General features: G+C 40.3%; 1 protein-coding gene and 1 long non-coding RNA gene across 2 annotated transcripts; one reads left to right on the top strand and one right to left on the bottom strand.

Moving 5' to 3' along the window:
- Positions 1 to 12,030: 12,030 nt before the first annotated feature.
- On the top strand, positions 12,031 to 13,034 carry LOC109944528 (uncharacterized). The gene is made up of 2 exons (XR_002267601.1): positions 12,031 to 12,094; positions 12,520 to 13,034. It is a non-coding gene; the product is annotated as an uncharacterized lncRNA (long non-coding RNA).
- A 2,505-nt stretch (positions 13,035 to 15,539) lies between these two features.
- LOC118476242 (uncharacterized) lies at positions 15,540 to 16,079 on the bottom strand. The gene is made up of 2 exons (XM_035965071.1): positions 15,914 to 16,079; positions 15,540 to 15,565 (listed from the first exon to the last, which is right to left on the bottom strand). Exons 1-2 carry the CDS (start codon positions 16,077 to 16,079, stop codon positions 15,540 to 15,542), a joined length of 192 nt encoding a protein of 63 aa, XP_035820964.1.
- Positions 16,080 to 20,837: the final 4,758 nt, after the last annotated feature.

Here is a 20,837-nt window from a genome sequence, read left to right as displayed (position 1 = left end):
GGGATTCTACTCCGATAGAACATGTTTTAACTTAATTCACTCTACACTAGTTAAGAATGACCGACCAACTTGGCCTCATGCAACTACCTTAACCACCCGATAGTTGCATAACCCCTCTGTTCTAACCTAACAAGAGAATCTGATCTACCGACATCATATAATCCATCTCATCTCAAAAGATTCTAGCATATTCTAATAATATATATCCTACACTGGTAGATCTATCTAACTTAAACTAGTCTAATCTAGTTATATCCAATCTAATCTAGACCCTACCTAATCTAATATGATCCAATCTAAAGGGAGTTAATTAAACAAGTGAGTTAATACTGGTAACATAGATTAGACCATATTCCTATAAATGGGTTTTAAATCTAAATTGGTGTCTTAGACCAACTCGTCCGTGAAACCACGACCTAGCTTATGTTATAGGTTGCCCAACCCATTCATCCAAAAAGAAAAGTAAAACTCTGTTTACTCCACCTACCCTGTGTACCCGCAATTGTTACCCCAACTTGGATAATGGCATCTAACACCACGACCAATAGTCCCTGAATCAGACCCAAGAACAAGGTTAACCTCGACAATGAAGAATATGAGTAGAAACAGATCTTCAGATGAATCAAGATCCACCACCCGGAATGAAAGTCTCCCTTACCTAACTTACCCCCAAATCTTCTCTACATTCACCTAATAGCTAAAACCTGATGTATCCTTGTTTTCTATGCCACACCTAGTGACGTGAACTTTTAGGTGTATAAAAATATATACTAATTGGAAGTTCCACTTAGATAAAAAATATACTTGAACTTCGTAAAGATAAAGTCAGCTTGACATGCTCAACTAAATGGTATTCTAAAATAGGATTATAGAATCTAATGTGATCTAATCTAATGTGGTCTACTGGAACAGATTAGTGATATTGGTAGAAGAGATTATACCCTAATAGCCAGGTGTAGACCAACTCAACCATGAGCAGAAGAGCTAACCATAGAGTCATGATGGATTGTATAATCTGTCTAACCTCACCTAACATCAAACAAACTTTTGACCTACATCGTGTAATCTATCTCATCATGACAGATTCTATTTTACCTTTGGACATTCACCTTATACGACTAGTTATCCCAAGCTTGATATAAAACTACAGATTAAGCCCTGCCAAAGAATCTTCAGTTCATGACCAGCTATTAGCCTATTCGTTCTTCCTACCAAATAATTTTCCCTTGCAAAACTATCTTACCATATGCTTCTAACATCGAGGGACAGTGCTAGGAAGGAAGATTATCAGGCAACAGCAAACAGAACTGAATCCTCCAAATCCTCCACCGGCTGGAACCGGTCCAGTGGTTGCCGCCCAAATGTTGGTACTACAGCAAATGACAAACATGGTGAACGAAATGCAAAATCAAATAAGGCAAGAACACCAGGAAATACGTTAGGACCGGCTGGAGTTGCATCAAGAAATGAGGCAAGCACGATTGGAAAGACAACAACAACAAGACCCACTACCTCCACCACCAGCTCCACCAAGCTACATAAATATATATATATATATATATTACTATTTGTAAGACCTAACTGTTACTTTAATTAGTAGTTGGTATGATACTATTTTAGGAGGAATAATAAGGTCTAATTGACCCCATGTGTTGCTAATAAATTATGCATCATGCTGAGATTTTGTTTGTGCATATGTTCTCAGATAACATGGTTATATACTCTTTTCTTACAAATATCGAGGACGAGATTTCTGTTAAGGGGGTAGAATTTGTAAGGCCCAAAATTTGTATAAGAAAAAAAATAATAAAAAAATAAATGAAGAAATAAAATAGCAAATTCAGATATCTCAAATTATACTTGAGTGTTGAAAATTGAGAACTGAATTTTGAAAACCAAGAATTATTTTAGAAAAGAAGTAATAGAAAAGTTTTCTATTCAACTAAATGATTATGCATATCATTAAATGACGCACCATAAACATTTATTTACATGAATATTTAATTTTGAAGTAACTTTTAATTCTTATCCCACCTTCAAAATACTATTTTTTTATAAAAAGAAAGAAAGTAATATGAGTGTGTTTCATAACTCAAACATCTACTAAACAAATAAGTTAATTAAACTAAATATATATCTATTGCATCATAGTTGTTTTTGAGTATGTATTAAAAATTTGAATTCTTAAACTTTATTTTGGATTCGAACTTGCAATTTGTAAATCAAATATAAAATAGAAAATTAAAAAGGAAAATGTTTATGGACAATTTATTCCTCCCCTAAATGAGTGACAAGAAAAATAATATTAATATAAGTAGTAGATGTTATATTTTCATTAGGGAGATGATTGATATTTGGAATTTGGAAATTTGAATCTGAAATGAATTGGAAATTTGGAAAGGAAAATAGGAAAATAAAACAGAAAATAAATAATAAAAGAAATAGAGAAGGAAAGAAAAGAATATTATACAACACCAAAATAAAAATATAAATAAATTAATTCATCTCATTTTTGGGTATGTTCAAATTGCACTTTTAATTTGGGGGTAAATTTGACACAAGAATGGGATTTAAATTTGAAATGGAAATATGAATTTGGAAAGGAAGAAAAGAGATTAGGAAATAAATAAGAAAAAGAAAAGAACACATGTTCACTTGGGCCAAAAGCTCCACCACCCGGCCCATCCCCTTACTCCCGCGCAGCCCATCTCTTCACCTGTGCTCGCCTGGTGACTTACATGCGGGCCCCCACCGCAGCCGGCTCTCCGCGCGTGTGCCTGAATCTCACTCGCGATGGGATGAATCTCTGACTCATGGGACCCATGTGTCAGCCACTTGGATGTCTCGCGCGGCTCGAGTCGATGACGTGTGGGCCTGGGTCATCAGTGTCCCACGCCGCGCCCGCATGCGCGAGCGATTCTCCCGCGCCCAAGTCAATGCAGTGTGGGACCCCTTGGCCAGACTCCAGGAGCGCCTGCTCGCCGAGTTTGTTTCTCCATGACCAGGACTCCCAACGGAATCCATTGATCTCGGGATGGTTGTTGCCACCCCTCGGGCCATATAAATTGAGAACTTGACCGCTTTGACCTGTTCGCCTTGCCCCATCCATATATCGACGCTGATCGTTGGTGACCCGAACGCCGAGGGCCACCGTGGTCACAAGAACAGAGGGTAGTGGAGAGCCGTCGTCGCTGCCCACGCATCCGTAACCTCCTCAGCTTTGGGGTCGTGTCCAAGGGTGTTACTAAGTACCTCAGGAAGGGATTGCTGGGCTTCACCGAGTGGGTCGCTACATCATACCACCGGGCCGCGTGCCGCCATCCGACCACCGGGAGGAAGCCACCGTTCGCCAAAATTAACCTAGTCGTTGTGTCCATTGTTGGTAAGTGCCCTGCCCACATGGCCGCTAGTGTTCCCTCTTCAGTTTGGCTTGGTCAAAACGTCGGATTGTACAACGGGGGGGGGGGATTTGGCTTGCGCTGGCACATGTGCCGCCACGGTGGAGTCCTTGGATGCCGTGCGCTCAACGTAGGGAAGAAGATAAGCTCCGGGGCATTGATCGTGGCAGCAACGGCTCAGATTATAATAAAGTACCCCCTTCGCGCAATCTAGTTCAGACCGTAGATTCTTGATCGAGCGGCTGCCATGCAATCTGCACAACTTAAAACCCTGGTGGTTCGATTCAAATCCAAGGGCCCTGGCTGCGCAATGGTTCGGGATCTAATCTGATCCGTGGATGCACGATCCAACGGTCTGAATCTCCCCATACCCCTTCGACTAGACCAATTTGCATAAGAGCCCTTATGGATCTTGGAAATTAACTCGCCGTCCTCTCGGGATACTTATTAGTCTCGGTACAATTTCCTCAGGGACCCTGTACTATTCTGTTTTATGCGCGCAAACCAGAGACCCGAGAAATTAAATAAATAAATGTGGAAATTAATTTTTAATGTAAAAAGAATTGCTAGAAATTGTTTAATCTATATGAAATTCATATTAAGTCCAAATTAATCCATTCCAGTTTCTATAATTTTGTAATATTATTGTTTATCAACTAGTGCAACTATTTTGACATGAAAGCCACATTAAAATTAATATCCTAATTAATCTTGTATCAAATATATAAAACCTTTGGAAATTCATAACTTAAAATCCATAACTCCAAAATTAATGATTCTTGTTCCTAGGATATTATTTTAATGTGTAGATTATTATTATGTATTTTGTTTACATATTTGGTGTAATGTTAATTTTGTCTATACACTGTTTGTTTGTATTGCTACGACTAGCAGTGAGGTCACGAGGATCTAGAGAATCATCCTGGTACCTGGAATCTCAAGTGTCAGGCAAGTTGTGCCCTTGATAACATTTATTACCCAATAATGCTCTTTAATATCACTTATTCATGCATAGGTTTAATTTTGATGGGACCCAACAGGTCACCCTAGTCTGATTATCTTTTACCTTGTTTACCCTTGAATCATTTGAGTTGTTTGATATTGCTTTATATGGTTTTGGGTTAATATTTCATTATATCCATGTTCCAATTATTCTATTATTTTATTTATGCTCATGTCAAGATCATTATCTTTAATTGGAACATGGAGCTTAACTTGAGAAACACGTGCCACCACAAGGGTGGAATGGGACGCCCTTGGCTGACTAATTAGGAAAGCTAGTGGAAGACTACCTTACCCAAAAGGGGCAAAGGCAGTAGGGGAGTAGGCATGCAGGGAGGTTCTCAGGTTGATTTTGCTGCGATGGCGGTCAGATGAGGGATTCTTGCAATTCCTCTTCCCATAAACTGTAGGGGGTTTTCGGAAGCTAGTGGAACTTTGTAAAGGCCTCGTAGTGTTACCCTGCCTCGCTTCCTTGGTAGAGGTGTATGGGGTCCGTACACCCCATGGCAGATGGGTAACATGACTTGTGGGTACAGGGTACAACCTCTGCAGAATGTAAAACTGGTATACTAGCCAAGCTCACGGTCAAGAGCTACTCACGACTCTCGCATGATTAAATTATGGAACTAAATTCAAATTGTCATTTGCATTGCATGGGATTTATTATTAATTTTGTTCTATTATTATTATGGTTTGGTATTTACTTACTAGTAACTGCTAATAAAATTTGACCAACTTATTAAAAGCAATGCTCAACTATAACCCCTATTGTTGATCAGCCTTACACATCACATGAACTCCCACCTTTGGTGAGTTCATGCACATTATTCCCCACAACTTGTTGAGCGATGTACATGTGTGAGCTCACCCATGCTGTCTCACACGCCCCACAGGAGAAGAACAGGTGGTTCAAGAGGAGCCACACAACGAGGAGTTTGACTTGATCTAGGTGGCGTCTCCTAGTCAACTTTATGGCGCCAAGGATGGCCTTTAGTTCGCTTTATGTTTATCTTTTATTTTGTAAGACTTCCGCTATGTAATAAGTACTCTGATGATATTGTGACATTTATCTCTATACACTCTGTTATTATATGTGTTGTCTTCTTTGGCGCATATACGAGATGCACCAGGCTTTGTCCCTTAAATCTAGGTGTGACAACTCGTTTGTTTCTTCTATTGAGCCTTTCAGGGTAGAAGAAGCCTTGCAGGATCTGGACTGGTTGTTGGCCATGCAGGAAGAGCTCAACAACTTCAAGAGAAATGAAGTGTAGAGCCTGGTGCCACGTCCAAAGCAAAACGTTGTGGGAACTAAATGGGTGTTCCGCAACAAGCAAGACAAACACATAGTGGTGACTAGAAACAAGGCTCGACTTGTGGCAAAAGGGTATGCCCAAGTCGCAAGTTTGGATTTTGAGGAGACTTTCACTCCTGTGGCGAGGCTAGAATCAATTCCAATATTGTTAGCCTACGCTGCTCACCATTCTTTTAAGCTATTGCAATGGACTTGAAAAGTGCCTTCCTCAATGGACCATTCAAGGAGGAAGTGTACGTAGAACAACCCCCTGGCTTTGAGGATGACATGTATCCCGACCACGTCTACAAGCTCTCTAAGGAGCTCTATAAACTTAAGCAAGCCCCAAGAGCATGGTATGAATGCCTTACAGATTTTCTAATTTATAATGCTTTCAAGGTTGGGAAAGCTGATCCTACTCTCTTTACTAAGACTTGCAATGGTGATCTTTTTGTAAGCCAAATATATGTCGATGACATTATATTTGGTTCTACTAATCAAAAGTCTTGTGAGGAGTTTAGCAGGGTGATGATGCAAAAGTTCAAGATGTCAATGATGGGCGAGTTGAACTACTTCCTTGGATTTCAAGTGAAGCAACTCAAGGAAGGCACGTTCATCTCTTAAACAAAGTACACTCAAGACTTACTCAAGAGGTTTGGGATGAAGGATGCAAAGCCCGCGAAGACACCGATGGGAATGGACGGACATCTGGACCTCAACAAAGGAGGTAAGTCCGTTGATCAAAAGTCATACCGGTCTATGATTGGATCCTTGCTTTATCTTTGTGCTAGTAGACCGGATATTATGCTAAGTGTATGCATGTGTGCTAGATTTCAATCCGATCCCAAGGAGTGTCACCTTGTGGCCATTAAGCGAATTCTTCGATATTTAGTTTCTACGCCTTGCTTAATCTGGTATCCAAAGAGGTCTACCTTTGACTTAATCGGATACTCAGATTCCGACTATACCGGGTGCAAGGTAGATAGGAAGAGCACATCAGGGACTTGTCAGTTTCTGGGAAGGTCCCTGGTGTCTTGGAGCTCTAAGAAACAAACTTCTGTTGCCCTATCCATCGTTGAAGTCGAGTATGTTGTCGCAGGACAGTGTTGCTCGCAACTACTTTTGATGAGACAAACCCTACAGGACTTTGGATACAATCTGAGCAAAGTCCCACTCCTATGTGACAATGAGAATGCAATCCGCTTGGCGGACAATCCTGTTGAACACAGCCACACTAAGCACATAGACATCTGACATCACTTCTTGAGAGACCACCAGCAAAGGGGAGATATCGATATTTATCATATTAGGACCGAGAACCAGCTAGCCGATATCTTCTCCAAGCCTTTAGATGAGAAAAGTTTTTACAGGTTGCGTAGTGAGCTAAATGTCTTAGATTCGCGTAACTTGGATTGATCTATAGCATACATGTGTTTTATGCCTTTGATCATGTTACTTTCAGCTTTATTGTCTTTAATTGCTTATATTTGGTGCTCAAGTTGTACAAGTCATCCCCATACCTCACAAGTCCCTATGCAAATGTTTAGGGGGAGATGCGCTACAACTTGACTCCCTTGAGATTAACCTATTTGTTGAGTATTCTTGAAATAGTATCAAAGGGATATTGAAAGGGAAAAGTGAACTTGGACAAAGAAAGAGCTTCCACTACATTCCTGTATAAATGTATCTTGTCCCAAGTTCTTTGTTGTGCTCTCATTGCCATTTTGCTCTTATTTGACATTTTGGTGAGGCAATGAGGTTAAAGGGCCACAAAGGTCTCCTGTTTTGGTGCTTAATGCCAAAGGGGGAGAAATTAAGGCCAAAGCAAATGGATCAGCCAACCACTTGTGAATTTCAAAAATATTAGAGCTAGAATCTTTATGATTGATCAAAACCCTCTTATTGCAAAAAGAAGTTGTTCTCTTATGGGGAGAAGTTTGATTATGGGAAAAAGGGGGAGTTTGTGGCATTTGATCAAACTTACTCTTGAAAGATCTCTTGATTTTCCAAAACAAGTGTTTTTGATATAGAAATAGGAAAAATAATTTCTTTTATGAAAATAAACCAAGTGGTGGCAAAAGTGATCCAAATATGCCAAATCCTATGTGAGTTAAATTAGTCTTCAATTTGCACTCTTTGAGAATGATATTGCAATTTAAGTTGCTTTTAAATGTGTTGGCATAAATCACCAAAAAGGGGGAGATTCAAAGGGAAATGTGCCCTTGGGCAATTTCTATAAATGTTTTGGTGATAAGATGCCCAACACATATTGTTTTAAGGTGATGAGTGCCAAGTATTAAAGAGACACAAATAAAGAATAAAGGTAAGATCTAGACACTTAGTCAATTGTTTTATATGCTAAACACTCTTGTCTAAGTGCCAGCGACTCAGCTAAGTAAAGGCCAAAAGAGTCAAAGGAAGACAAACAAAGAATCGAAGAAAAAGGTACTGACTGCGCAGCACCGGACGGTCCGGCGCTGTTCACCGGACAGTCCAATGCATGGTCTGCGCAACTCGTTGCTCTCGTGTTTTTCCCTGGCTACGTCGGCTATACATCACCGGACAGTCCGCACGAGGCGCGGGACAGTCCGGTGCTTCAGTCGTGCAACGGCTACCTGCCACGTCAACAAGAACCAACAGTCATATGGCGCACCGGACGATCCGGTGCCCCACACCGGACAGTCCGGTGTCCCACAGAAAAGGAAATCTGCCAATCAGGGGATTCTCTGCCGCGTACTATGCTCGTACTGTTCACTGTCCGGTGTGCACCGGATAGTCCGGTGCACCTACAAACAGAAGGCAAGAGTTGCCTACCAAATGGAGCTCCAACGGCTCCTAGATGCCTTGGGGCTATAAAAGGGACCCCTAGGCGCATGGAGCAGTACACCAAGCCTCCATTGAACATTCTAAGACGCCTAGACTCTGCAAACGCGCACTTGGATCATCGTATTTGAGACTTGAGCACTTCTTGAGTCGTGAACTCCATGCGCTGTGTTTGTGTGCTCATCTCTTGACTTGTGTGTGTGTGATTGCTGTGATTCTAATCTCTTGTGTGTGTTTCTCTCCCTCCCTTACTCTTGTGTCTCTTGTTGTGATAAACATTGGAAGGGTGAGAGGCTCCAACTTGTGGTGATTTCTCACAAATGGGAAAGGACTACTAAGGAAGAAAAATGTGGTACTCAAAGTTGATCATCGGATCACTTGAGAGGGATTGAGTGCAATCCTTGACCGAAGGAGGTCACCACAACATGGAGTAGGCATTGGCCGAACCACGGGATAAAATCGCCGTGTCTCGTGTCTCTTTTCATTGTGATTGGTTTTTCTTCTAGAGTTCTCGCTTAATCACTTGTGCTATTGTTCCAAAGTTCAATACTCATCCTAAAGGAACAATCAAGTGAAGCATTCTCTATTTAGCAACTTGGTTTTAAACTTACTAACATTTCATAACTAAGTTTGAGCTATTTAGTGTTGAATTTTAAAGGATCACCTATTCACCCCCCTCTAGGTGCTCTCAAGGCTGATGGATCTAAAGGACGAGTTTGAGAAAGACAAGATCATGCTCGCCAAGGCCTACAACAAAAAGGTAAAGGCTAAATCATTTCAAGTTGGAGATCTAGTTTGGAAGACAGTGTTGCCAATTAGGAGCAGAGATCAAAAGTTTGTAAAATGGTCCTCAAGTTGCGAAGGGCCTTATAGGTGACACGGGTAATCTTTGGTAATGCATACATAATATAGACTTTGCAAGGTGATGAGTTATTGAAGGCATTGAATGGTCATTTTCTGAAGATATATCATCCAGTGTGTGGCAAGAAGCTTAGAAAATCGATGTTCTCACGTTGAGTTCATAATAGCCTATACTAGGTACTTTTGGTTTGCTTAGCTTCCCAAATAGGTAGGGGCCATGGGTTGATCACCATATACAACACCAGGGAAGGTCGGACAGTCTCACCTTGTGGCCTAGACAGCCCGCGATTAGATCAGATCAGGCGTGACTTCTCCCTTTTCCGAGCGTGATTATCCATCTAAAAACGTGGAGCTTTTCAGGATACGCCTAGGAACGGGTCTAGACCTCCCCCATATATATATATATGTATATGTATATATATATATATGTATATATATATATATATATGAAGGTGTTCGACCTATTGCGTGCATCACCAATCGAACCAATCAATCTATTTATCAATGCCTTTACTTTCTTGTCTTAGGAACAACAGTAATTAGTCTTATTCCATCTTCATCTTCACCTCTCTTTGACTCTAAGTCATCTTGAGGCATGGGTAGCCTGCCAACCCCAAGGCAAAGTCTAGGATCTCTTCTCCTTGACAGGGTCCCTCCTGGGGGGCGATCGAGTTGTTGTTGGCGATTCTCGTCGCCCCTACGCACGTGTGGACCGCTCGGCCCTAGGGGCAGACCATCTGGCTCAATGCAGGGAAGACCCACTTCTACCAAAGGGTCACGGACCATCTGGCCCCATGCCGCGGACTATCCGTGCCGCCACGGAGAGCCTGTCAAGCGGAACAAACTCTAGTGTTTTGCACCGATTCAGAACCAACACTTACAAATCAAATAAAATATTGATCACAATTCTCCGTGTCTCAAACTTCCAACACTACGTCAGAAACATGCATTTAGTGACGTTTTTCTAGGTTAATTAGTGACAAATGTAAACCATGTCTCAGATATTATGTCTCTAATTGAACCTTATCAGTGATACGAAAAAAGACATCACCAACAGAACTTCCTTAGTGACGTGTAATTATAAACCATGTGTCTAATAGAAGCATACTTAGTGACGTGTATGTATAAACCAGTGTCACTAAGACACTAACCACATAAATCCTAGGAAAAAATTTAATCCCTACAAAGCAGCCCTGCACCACTCGTGAGCATGGCCTCCCTGTCATGCATGAGCTCATCTACCACAACACCACCAACTCATTTGTGTCTATATTACATTTTTTCTACCAACAAATTTTAACAAATCGAGTGTAAATTGATTATTTGTGGCACTAAATGAATTCAATCTTTCAACTACAAAGTTGCATAGCCTTTCCATGTCTACAACTTTTATTTTGTAGTTTCGTCATCCGGTGTTGTTTACAAATTTTGATTTTCTAAATTTGAAAACTTTAAACATATTTTATTATGAGAAGATGATATAAAATCAGAACGTTGTCAACTACAAAGTTTCATAACTTTTCAAGACCTCAAACTTTAATTTTGGTGGCATTTCTATGTGAGGTTGTTTGAAAAATTCAAATTTTAACTGCGACGCGAAGGATGAAGCTAGTGACATGTATATATATATATATGTATATATATATGTATGAATATATATACACACACGCCACTAATGTTTATGTATTAGTGACATTGATTTTAAATACATGTTACCAAACAGATCTGGTGTCTGAAGCGAGTGACGTGTTTATATATACACATCACTAAACAGATCAGACGTCTAAAACTAGTGACATGTTTATATATATACATATCACTAATATATGTGTATTAGTGACATTGATTTAAATACGCGTCACTAAACATATCACAATAGAGACACGTAAAATAAAATATGTCACTGTATTATTACCACATTTTGCTATTGACACGTTTTTACAATAAATGTCACAAAGATAATTTTATTACTGACTCATTGTAAACGTGTTTTTATCTAGCGTCACATACAGCCATGTCACCATTGAGCGATTTTGATGTAGTGCAAGTAAGCAAGGCAACACCAGTGGGCGGGAAAGGGGACAATGTCCCCTCTAATCTTCACCTAATTCTATAGAAGCCACTAGTTTTTTTACTAATCACCATATAAATAATGCAAAATATATCCTAGTAGCCCATTTCAATCTGATTTGCCCTACCCTAAACTTAAATCCTATCTTCGCCCGTGGTGTTTATTATTCTGAAACAAATAAAAGAAGTATATTGTAGGTTCTCATTTAACTTTTAGAATTTACAACAGAGTTCATGTAAAAATCATTTTGGAAGTACAACTACATAAACATGAACTAGACAAATTATAGTAAAACTTTCTTTTGCACCAATGCACCATTACTTTGACCAGGCAAATAAATGGTACATAAGAATTTCTTTTACCGTACTAGATTTTTTTTTGCTTTCATTATAAAATTTAGAAAAACATCAAATCCTTATTGATAGTGTCATCACACGTCAATTCTGAAAAAAATTTACCCACTTTCAGTTGTCTGGTAACTTTATTGGTGGTGAATCTAATTTTCATATTTGGGGATTTAGTTTCAATCCCAATAATACTACTTTTCCATCCCTATAAGTAGCACGACTTCATATCAGAATTTTGTGCACAAGCGAAGTTTTCAAGCAGAGGCATTTAGAAGTTCCTCACCGACTATTTAAAGCCCGGGTAACTTTTCATATTTTATGAGTAAGATGCTGTTTGATTTTATAGACTAAATTTTAGTACCTCTATTTTGTTCCATTTTAGTCTTTAAATTGCTAAATACGTAGTTTACATATTTGTCAATTTATGAATTAAATGGAATAAAATGAAGGGACTATAAATTAGTCCCAAAAAACTTTGGTTTTTAGTGACTAATTTTTAGTCTCTTCATTTTTCCATTTTAATCTCTAAATTGTCAAATACATAAATTACAATAGAGTGTTAGTTTCCATATTTGGTAATTTAGGGATTAAAATAGAATAAAAAAGATAGACTAAAAATTAGTCCCTATAAACCAAACATCACCTAAATAGTTACAAAATCTCATTTTATGTTGATTGAAAATTATAGAAGTAATGCATTGATTGACATATGCAAATTACTTGTAGGCCGGTCAACAGAGAAAATGCAAATGAAGATCAAAGTGTTTGTGATCATCGGAATTATTATTACCATCAATTCATGTAGTTGTATTTCAAAGAAAATAGAAGGAGATGGAATGTACAACGATATGCATGGCAAGGAGGGTCGCAAACTCATAAATACTGATGGAAGGACGGCCCCAGCCGGTGACTCCATAGATCATGTGTGTCCTCTTGGGAGCTATCCTTGCCGGTCTTTGATTTACAGTTCTCATGATACTACACAGGATCCTGGTGGACACTAAAAGTCTATCAGAATGCATGCAAATCAGAACATGAAGTGTCACTGTAACCTTTTGTATCTGTGAACTGTTATTATGCGTGTTGCTGGTAGTTTGTCACTGAATTGTGTATTTGATGTTTGTGTTGTGTACTTAAGATCAATGTTAACATACCAGTTCAGTACTATCTATTGTATGAAATAAATCCATTATGGAAGCTCAATAGATGAACAAAAAAAGCATAGTTTGCCGTATATGTAAGGTTACTGGTTACACAAAAAATCTTGCTAGAATTTTGTCTTGAGATAAGACTATACTACACTAGAACACACAGCAAAATAATTACCGAAAAATCACCTCATGTGAGCCAGTGATGATTACTTATCGCTATATGTAAGGCAGTGATTAGTATCCAAAAACATAGCCGGAAGATATATAACTTTAGACTCATGCTATAACAGATCTATTCATCACCCTAGGTGATGGATCCAACGGTCCATAATCTGAACCAACCTAGCGCGTCCACCCGACTGCCGACACGCGCCGCCCCCGCGTAGCTCCCCCACACCCGCCAAGCGAGCCGACCGAGCCACCCCTCACACGTCTAGCCGAGTCATCTCGCTTAAAATGACTTAATGTAGCCTAAAATGACATAAATATTAGTCTTTGAAATGACTTAAATGTTGTTTGTACACTAGAATGACTTAATATTTTCTAGAATGACTGAACTAATATCATAAGAAATGTCTAATAAAACCCAGCAAAATGGATGAAACAATAATAACTTAATGTTTTCTAAAAAATGACTAAATATTTATGTTATCTAGACATTAAAATGACTTAAAGTATGGTAAAATGACTTAGATATTGTCTTGATGCTAGAATGACATAACTAATAATATAAGAAATGTCTGAGAAAACCCGCAAAAAATGGCTAAAAACAATAAATAACTTAACGTTTTCTAAAAACTGACTTAATATTACTATAATTACTTAATTTTGATTGGAATGACTTAATGTGTTTATGAAAAGAGCCACGCGCGGCGGAGCCATGCGGGGCGCAAGCCGTGCGAGGATGAGCCGCGTGGGAGCAGAGCCGCACGGGAGGGGACCGCGCGGTCGAGGGGGCGAGCGCCCACTCCAAGATGGTCCATGTGATGAATAGTGTTCATATATATGTGGGCTTCCAAATGGTAGAGGAAGCTTTGGTTGAACACCCATGCGACCTGGTTGGACCGGACCACACCGGCACGTCCACCCACACCCCACATCTGTGTGCACCGGATCAAATCTCCTCCACATGCGTCAGTCAAACCTCGGTCCAACATCCTAACCCCTCGCGGGGACGCATGGCATAAATTGTAGTTCTGTTTTTTTTTGTAAATAACATTAATAGTTTACAGAAATAGCATAAATAGTTTATAGAGATGGCATAAAAACCTCGCTCAGCCCCTGGACCTATATACACACGCAGACGCATGCATGCAGATCCTATTTTTATGTTAGATCCAATAATTATGGCAGATCGTGGAAGTTTTCATTGCATGTGCGCAAATATTGCATGATATTTTTGTTTCCACTTCGTGCGCGCAAAAAATGGATGACTCCATAAATATAGGATCGTTCCAACAAGCATGCAGCTAGGCTTGTTATAATCAGTTTATGATATATGCTCATACTAGTAATGCTACATGGTGTAGGTATTTATGCAACTTGGTACATTGCGTAAAAATTTGTTTATGCTCACAAATTTAGAATGACAGGAATGTGCGATGAAAGGAAATGGACTAAGATGTATGGAAACAAAATATTTATTTAAATGTTGTATTTCCTCCATAAATATAGGATTGCTATAATAGCAAGGCAGCTGGGCTGGATACAACCACTTTATGATATACACTGATACTAAGTATACTACAAAGTGTAGGTATTTATGCAATGCGGTACACAACGTAAAAAATTGGTATTTTGTTAATTGATGGACACATCTTCATGTTCGAGCGTAAAAACATTCAGTTTTGAGCATAAAAACCCGAAGTTAGGAGCGTAAAATACTGATTCAACATGAAAATTGTTGCAAACCTCTTAATGTTGGCATAGATATGTATACAAAGTGACATAAAAATATGTACGCGATTGTTGGGGGTCGTCACCTTTCGAAGGTCCTCAAAAACACACTTAACTATTGGTTGTTAGTATGTTTTTAAGTATTGCAGGAGCTTCGGTATCGAATACCTTCCGAACAGGATGAGGACAAAGACGAAGACGTTAAGCTTCGTCACAACAACATATGGAAACGAAGGTGAACAGTGCCAGGAGAAGGTGTTCACGATTCCGTGTCCAAGATATTATAGGCAGAAGTCAATATTGCCCTCGCATCATTTTGTAAATCATATGTACAAGTCTTATGGGCATATTTATAATTTCATATGGAGTTGTACGATCCCCTATAAATAGATGAACAATGCTCTGCACAAAGTACCTTTTTGGTGGGCTGAATAATTACATCATGTAATCTCTTCCCCGGAGCACCTTCGTTCTAACTCACTTTGTAGAACCGAAGGTACGATTGTAAATTTATCATATAAAAGGAGAGAAATGGGATATTGAAATATATGAGATGAGCTAACATGTTTAATTTCTTTACATTCCCTGTATATTCATTTATATACTGACGTATGATTTACTTGATTAAAATATCAACCTTCGTCTTCAAAGGAGTTATCCCGAAGGATAACTGTTTCAGGACGAAGGTAAGTTATCTTTTTAACATTGTGTTGCCTTGTTTTCAACTGTGTATAGCAATTGAGAACAAGTGACCAACATCGATTGTATGTCGTCCCTCCACAAGGTACAGGCATTCAGGCGTGTCCCCACCAGACCCATGCATGCGGTCCTATTTTCGTGCAGACCCGAAAACATAAATCATAAATCATTACAGAAAGTTGCAGGTCGTGGGAGTTTCCATTACATGCACAGAAATTTTTAATGCCATTTTCGTTCTCACAGCATACACACATAAGTTGGATGGTTGATATCATGAAAACATAAATCATTACACAAAGTTGCATAAATACTCACACCGAACATCATAATTAATGAAAAAAATCTTAGTATGGGCTTAAACAACAGCCACATACATAAATAAAGGATTAGTGGAGGTCGTCGCTGGAGGACGCCGCTGAGGCCACCAGATCGGAGGAGATGATCATCGGAGGATGCCGGAGCCACCCACGCCTCACGTGGTCGCCATCGCCGGAGGCGACCACGCCTCGCGCGACCGTCGCAGCCACCTGTGTCTCCCATGGCCGCCACCACATCTGTCGAAGCCTACAACACCTCACACAACTGTTGTTGCCATCAAGCCTGGGTGTGTCGCCACCACTTGTCTGCTTTGGGAGTGCCATGGATGCTTGCCCCTTCGCCTTGGGAGAGTCGTCGTTGCTCGATCCTAGGGGAGCGTTGGAGCCGCTTGCCCGCCCACCTCGTGAGCGTCTCCGCAGGTTTCTCGACTGAGTGCGCCACCGCCGCCGCTAAAACCTAATACCTAGTATCCTGGGGTGTTTTTATAGCCACCCAAACCTGGTGCGGCTCAATCGGATGGCACCGTTGGGCCAGAGTTTCTTCTAGTTATTTGAAGATCTAAATATATAAACTATATATATATAGGATCGAGGTAATGGAAGCCCTGGGCTTCCATTAGTAAGGGAAAAGCCCCAGCCAGGACTCGGTCAGCCCACCACCTACATGCTTGCATCAGGGTATACGATGCATGTGACAGCCACGAGCCAGGACGATATGCGTCAGCCATTATACGAATGCATATATATACGGATTAATGTGCATAAACCATGCAAAAAGAATCTTCTGACGTGCGAATCACGTGGAACGAATTTGCCAGTTTGTTCAGCGTTTACGACTGCATAAAGACATGTAACTTAACATCATAAACCATGCAATATCGAGACGTCAGCCCATATATGCAATTGTATATACGTGACTAGTTTCGTAACATCGAATGGAGCCCAAAAATTACGGCGTGAAAATTGCGCACGTTCGATCGTGCACGGATTCTGGCTCGGTCAAATTTCAGTGTAAAACGTGAACCAAAATAGCGTAAATGGGTACAAATTTTAGTGTACATCATCAATCTATTTCGTAACGACGAATGGGCCTAAATTACGGCGTGAAAAATGCGCGCTCCGATTGTGCTCAGGTTCTAGCTCAGGTGGATTTAAGCGTAAAACGTGATATGAAACAAAGTAAATGAATACGGATTTTAGCGTAAATCAACGATCTGTTTTGTAATGACGAATGTGTCACTTGCTTTTTAGTGGAAGCGTAAAATGCAATAAGAGGTATCGTAAAATTTTGTTTGAAAATGTATAAATCACGATAGTCATAGAAGGCACTTGTTTTTGTGCATAGTATGCCAAAATATCAAGTAGATCATACACGACTACAACAAATTTTATATATAAATTAAGCCTTGACACGCTTGAGCAGCCGCCGACTCCTTGACGCGCTTGAGCAGCTCGTACCCGGTCATCCCAGGCATCCAGTAGTCGGTGATGATCATGCTGACATCGGGGAGCAGGCCCAGCGCGCGCGTCGCCGACTCCACGGCGGTCACCCTGTACCTGGAGCCGCGCAGGATCCTGGCGATCACGACGCGGTCCACGGAGCTGTCGTCCACCGCTAGCATGTGCTTCTCTAGCTCTGACGCGTCCACGGGCTCCACCGCCTTCCTGCTGTCGTTGACCTTGGGCGTAAGGGACGGCGCCATAGACGCTGGAGCGGCGGCGGCGGTGGCCATCGCAGAGACGGACGGGACAACCGTCGTTGCCACCGGGCCTAGGGTGCCCTGCCGTCGTCCGTCCGCTTCGAGAGAGCCGTCACCGCTTGCCCGCCCGCCTCGGGAGCGTCGCTGTCGCTCGTTCCTGGTAGAGCGCCGCCGTCGGTCGCCTGCCTCGGCGGTGGGGTGTTTTTATAGTGGCGACGTGGGACTGGATAACTGCGAGCGTGTTGGTGGGATCATGGGCCCGATGCACGTAATATACGGGATGAAAACTACGTGATGGCCCATAGACCGACACGTGCATTACTGTTTCATAAACTGAAACATATAACATCGTAAAACCAATATTTGTGTGGTGACTAGTACGGATGCGCTTATTGCGGGAGCACAATCTTCTCGCGGGCCTGGATACCCGGATCGTGCGCAGACTATATTTGCATAAACTGATACACACATCAGCATAACTCGTATTATAATTTGGTGTAAGCAGTTAGGTACAATACGCCAAAAATGGTCCGATGCGGTCTACGCACCTGGTCGGTACATGGTCAGGGCTTCCTGTAGGTAACCAGATCTCAGGGCTCTAAATACATATACTATATATATATATATATATATATATATATATATATATATATATATATATATATATATATATATATATATATATATATATACACACGCGCGCACACATGCACCTCACGATTGATCCAGTTAGCAGCATTTAACTAGCTTGTGGCGATTTAAAAAAAAATAATATATACTAAACCGAGTGTTAAAATTGAAAAATAAATTAACCATTGTGTTCATTGTGATGAAAGCTTCAAAACTAGGTCCCACTTAATATAATTATATTAGAGTGTATCAAAGTCAGTCATTCTATCTTTTAGCCTCAGTTATTCATGAACATTACTAATATACCAGTCATTTAGCAATTCAGTCATTCTAAAATAATAGGTTTTACAAGAAAAGAAGTGAACGAACTCAATCATTCTTTGAATACTCAATCATTCCACCTTTTTAGCCTCAATCATTCATAAGTAAAACTGAGATAACAGTCATTTGATGAGCCGGACTTATAAAAAACAGCTATTACGAGAATTACTGAGATAGCAAACTCATACGAATTACTGAGATAGAAGTTATTCTATAAATAACAATTAATTAACAAACTCAGTCATTCTATAAATACTTAGTCTGTCCATCTTTTGTCTTAGTCATTCATAAGAATTATTGAGATAGCAGTTATTTAGTGAGTCAGTCATTCTAAAAACATGCATTACAAGAAAGAAAATGAACATATTGATTCATTCTTTGAATACTTAATTATTGCATCTTTTTAGCTCCAGTCATTCATAGGAATACATGAGATAATCAGTTATTTTGTTATGGTCCTGATATCATTCTATGGAAACTCAATCATTCCTCTTTAGTCTCGGTCATTCATTTCGCTATAGATCAATGCAGTCATTCTGTAATAAATTCAAGGCCAGTCATTATACTTATTGGTGTCAGACATTATATTATCATTGTCAGTCATTGTTACAAAATAAAAAATTTAATATATATAGGATTTATGGTCTAGTTTTGTTCACAAAAATCTTAGGAACACAAATATGAAATCGGCTCGATGATTAAATCTTTTAATCAGAAAATATAATGAAAAACAATATGAAAATTATATATATATATATATAGGATGCAGCCTGCACGAGGCTACATGAGCGTGGGTGATGGTGCATGCATCCGAATTGGTGCTCCGGTGGTGCATGCGCCATGCCGGTTGCATGTGGACTTGGTGCCAAATATATAGCTATTTAGCACCTAAGGTGCCAAATGTTACAGAAAAGGCCCAACGACCTTTTGTATTGCGTTCTGATCCAGCCCAACGAACAACCAGCGCATGACTGCGGTCGGGCGTGACCCCCTCATCAGCTGTATGCATGTCACTACTATTTTTATGGCAGATCTGAAATTTATGATAGCCACCAAACACATGCATTCAGTTCATATTTTTATGCAGATTCAAAAATTATGGCAAAACGTGAAAGTTTCCATTGCATGGGCGCGCAAATGTTGCATGACTTTCGTTTTCACTGCATGAACGCAAAAATTGGATGGCAGGTGTCACATAGAGCATGAATTCTTATACAAAGTTGCATAAATAACTACAACATGTATCATCATTGATGAAAAAAATCATAATATGGGCCCAACAATAGCCCCGTGGGAATTAGGGACGGTTTTTAGACATGCATAAAAATATGCCATGCGGTACACTAGTAGACGCATCTCTAGGATCGAGCTAAAAACTTTAGTTTTGTGCATAAAACCCTTAAGTTATGAGCGTAAATACCGAATCAATGTGAGAGAGGTTGATAACTCTGGTTTGTTGTACTCACGATCCTATTTTTATGGCAGTTTTGAAATTATGGGAGCCACTTGCATGCAATTACTATTTTTTATGTAGATCCAAAAATTATGCCAGATCGTAGGAGTTTACATTGCATGCACGCAGATTTTGGCTGACATTTTCGTTACCAATGCATGTGCGCAAAAATTGGATGACAGGAATCACGCGCAAAAATTGGATGATAATAAATTCTTATACAAAGTCACATAAATATAGCCTTCGAGTATTTTAGGATATTAAAAACGATTTCAGCCTTTTTATGAAATTACTTTTAGTTTAAAAATAGGATAATTACGAAAAATAAAATATTCTCTAACCCTAGAAATATATATATATGGCTGGAATCCTCTCGTCGAACCCTTTCCGAATTTCGAAACCCCACCCCCCAATCTAGATCTGAAACTCCCGGAATTGGTCGCTGAATTTCGGAACGGTTCTAACTCCTACGACAACTCCGCAAGCAATTACTTTTGATCCGTTCGTAGTCGGCGGAATCTGAGGGTACCGCTACGTTCGTCTCATCGAGAGCTTCGTCCTAGTGCCTTTGATTGGTCGATTCGATCGACGATTCATCCTCAATCGTCAAAATTGTATTCGGCTCCGGCAAGGTCATCCCCTCTGGTGAGCCCTCCACCAATATTGCACCTAGGGTTTCTTTGTTTCTCCATTTCCCATTCGCGCATGACCTCCCTCTCCCTTCCCTCACCCCTCCCCCGTTCTCCCCCCCCCCCCCCCCCCCGTGTAGCCCCCGTCCTCCCTGGCGGCTGCGGCGGCCAGCGTGGCCCGCGCCCGGCCAGCCGGCCTCCCCTTCCCCCTTTCTCTTCCATGGTTGAGAGGAACGAGAAGGAAGAAG

Source organism: Zea mays, chromosome 2, assembly GCF_902167145.1.
Source record: "Zea mays cultivar B73 chromosome 2, Zm-B73-REFERENCE-NAM-5.0, whole genome shotgun sequence".
Taxonomy (NCBI): domain Eukaryota; kingdom Viridiplantae; phylum Streptophyta; class Magnoliopsida; order Poales; family Poaceae; genus Zea; species Zea mays.
The sequence above is the reverse complement of the archived record's forward strand: the minus strand, read 5'-3'. Positions and strand labels throughout refer to the sequence as shown.

Excerpts from the sequence above, each read along its gene's own strand:
- LOC118476242 (XM_035965071.1), bottom strand. The coding sequence starts at position 16,079 with ATGGGAGACACAGGTGGCTGCGACGGTCGCGCGAGGCGTGGTCGCCTC. Across the intron at positions 15,566-15,913 it reads TCCACTAATCCTTTATTTAT|TTGAAAACAAGGCAACACAA; the intron begins GTATGTGGCTGT and ends TGCTATACACAG.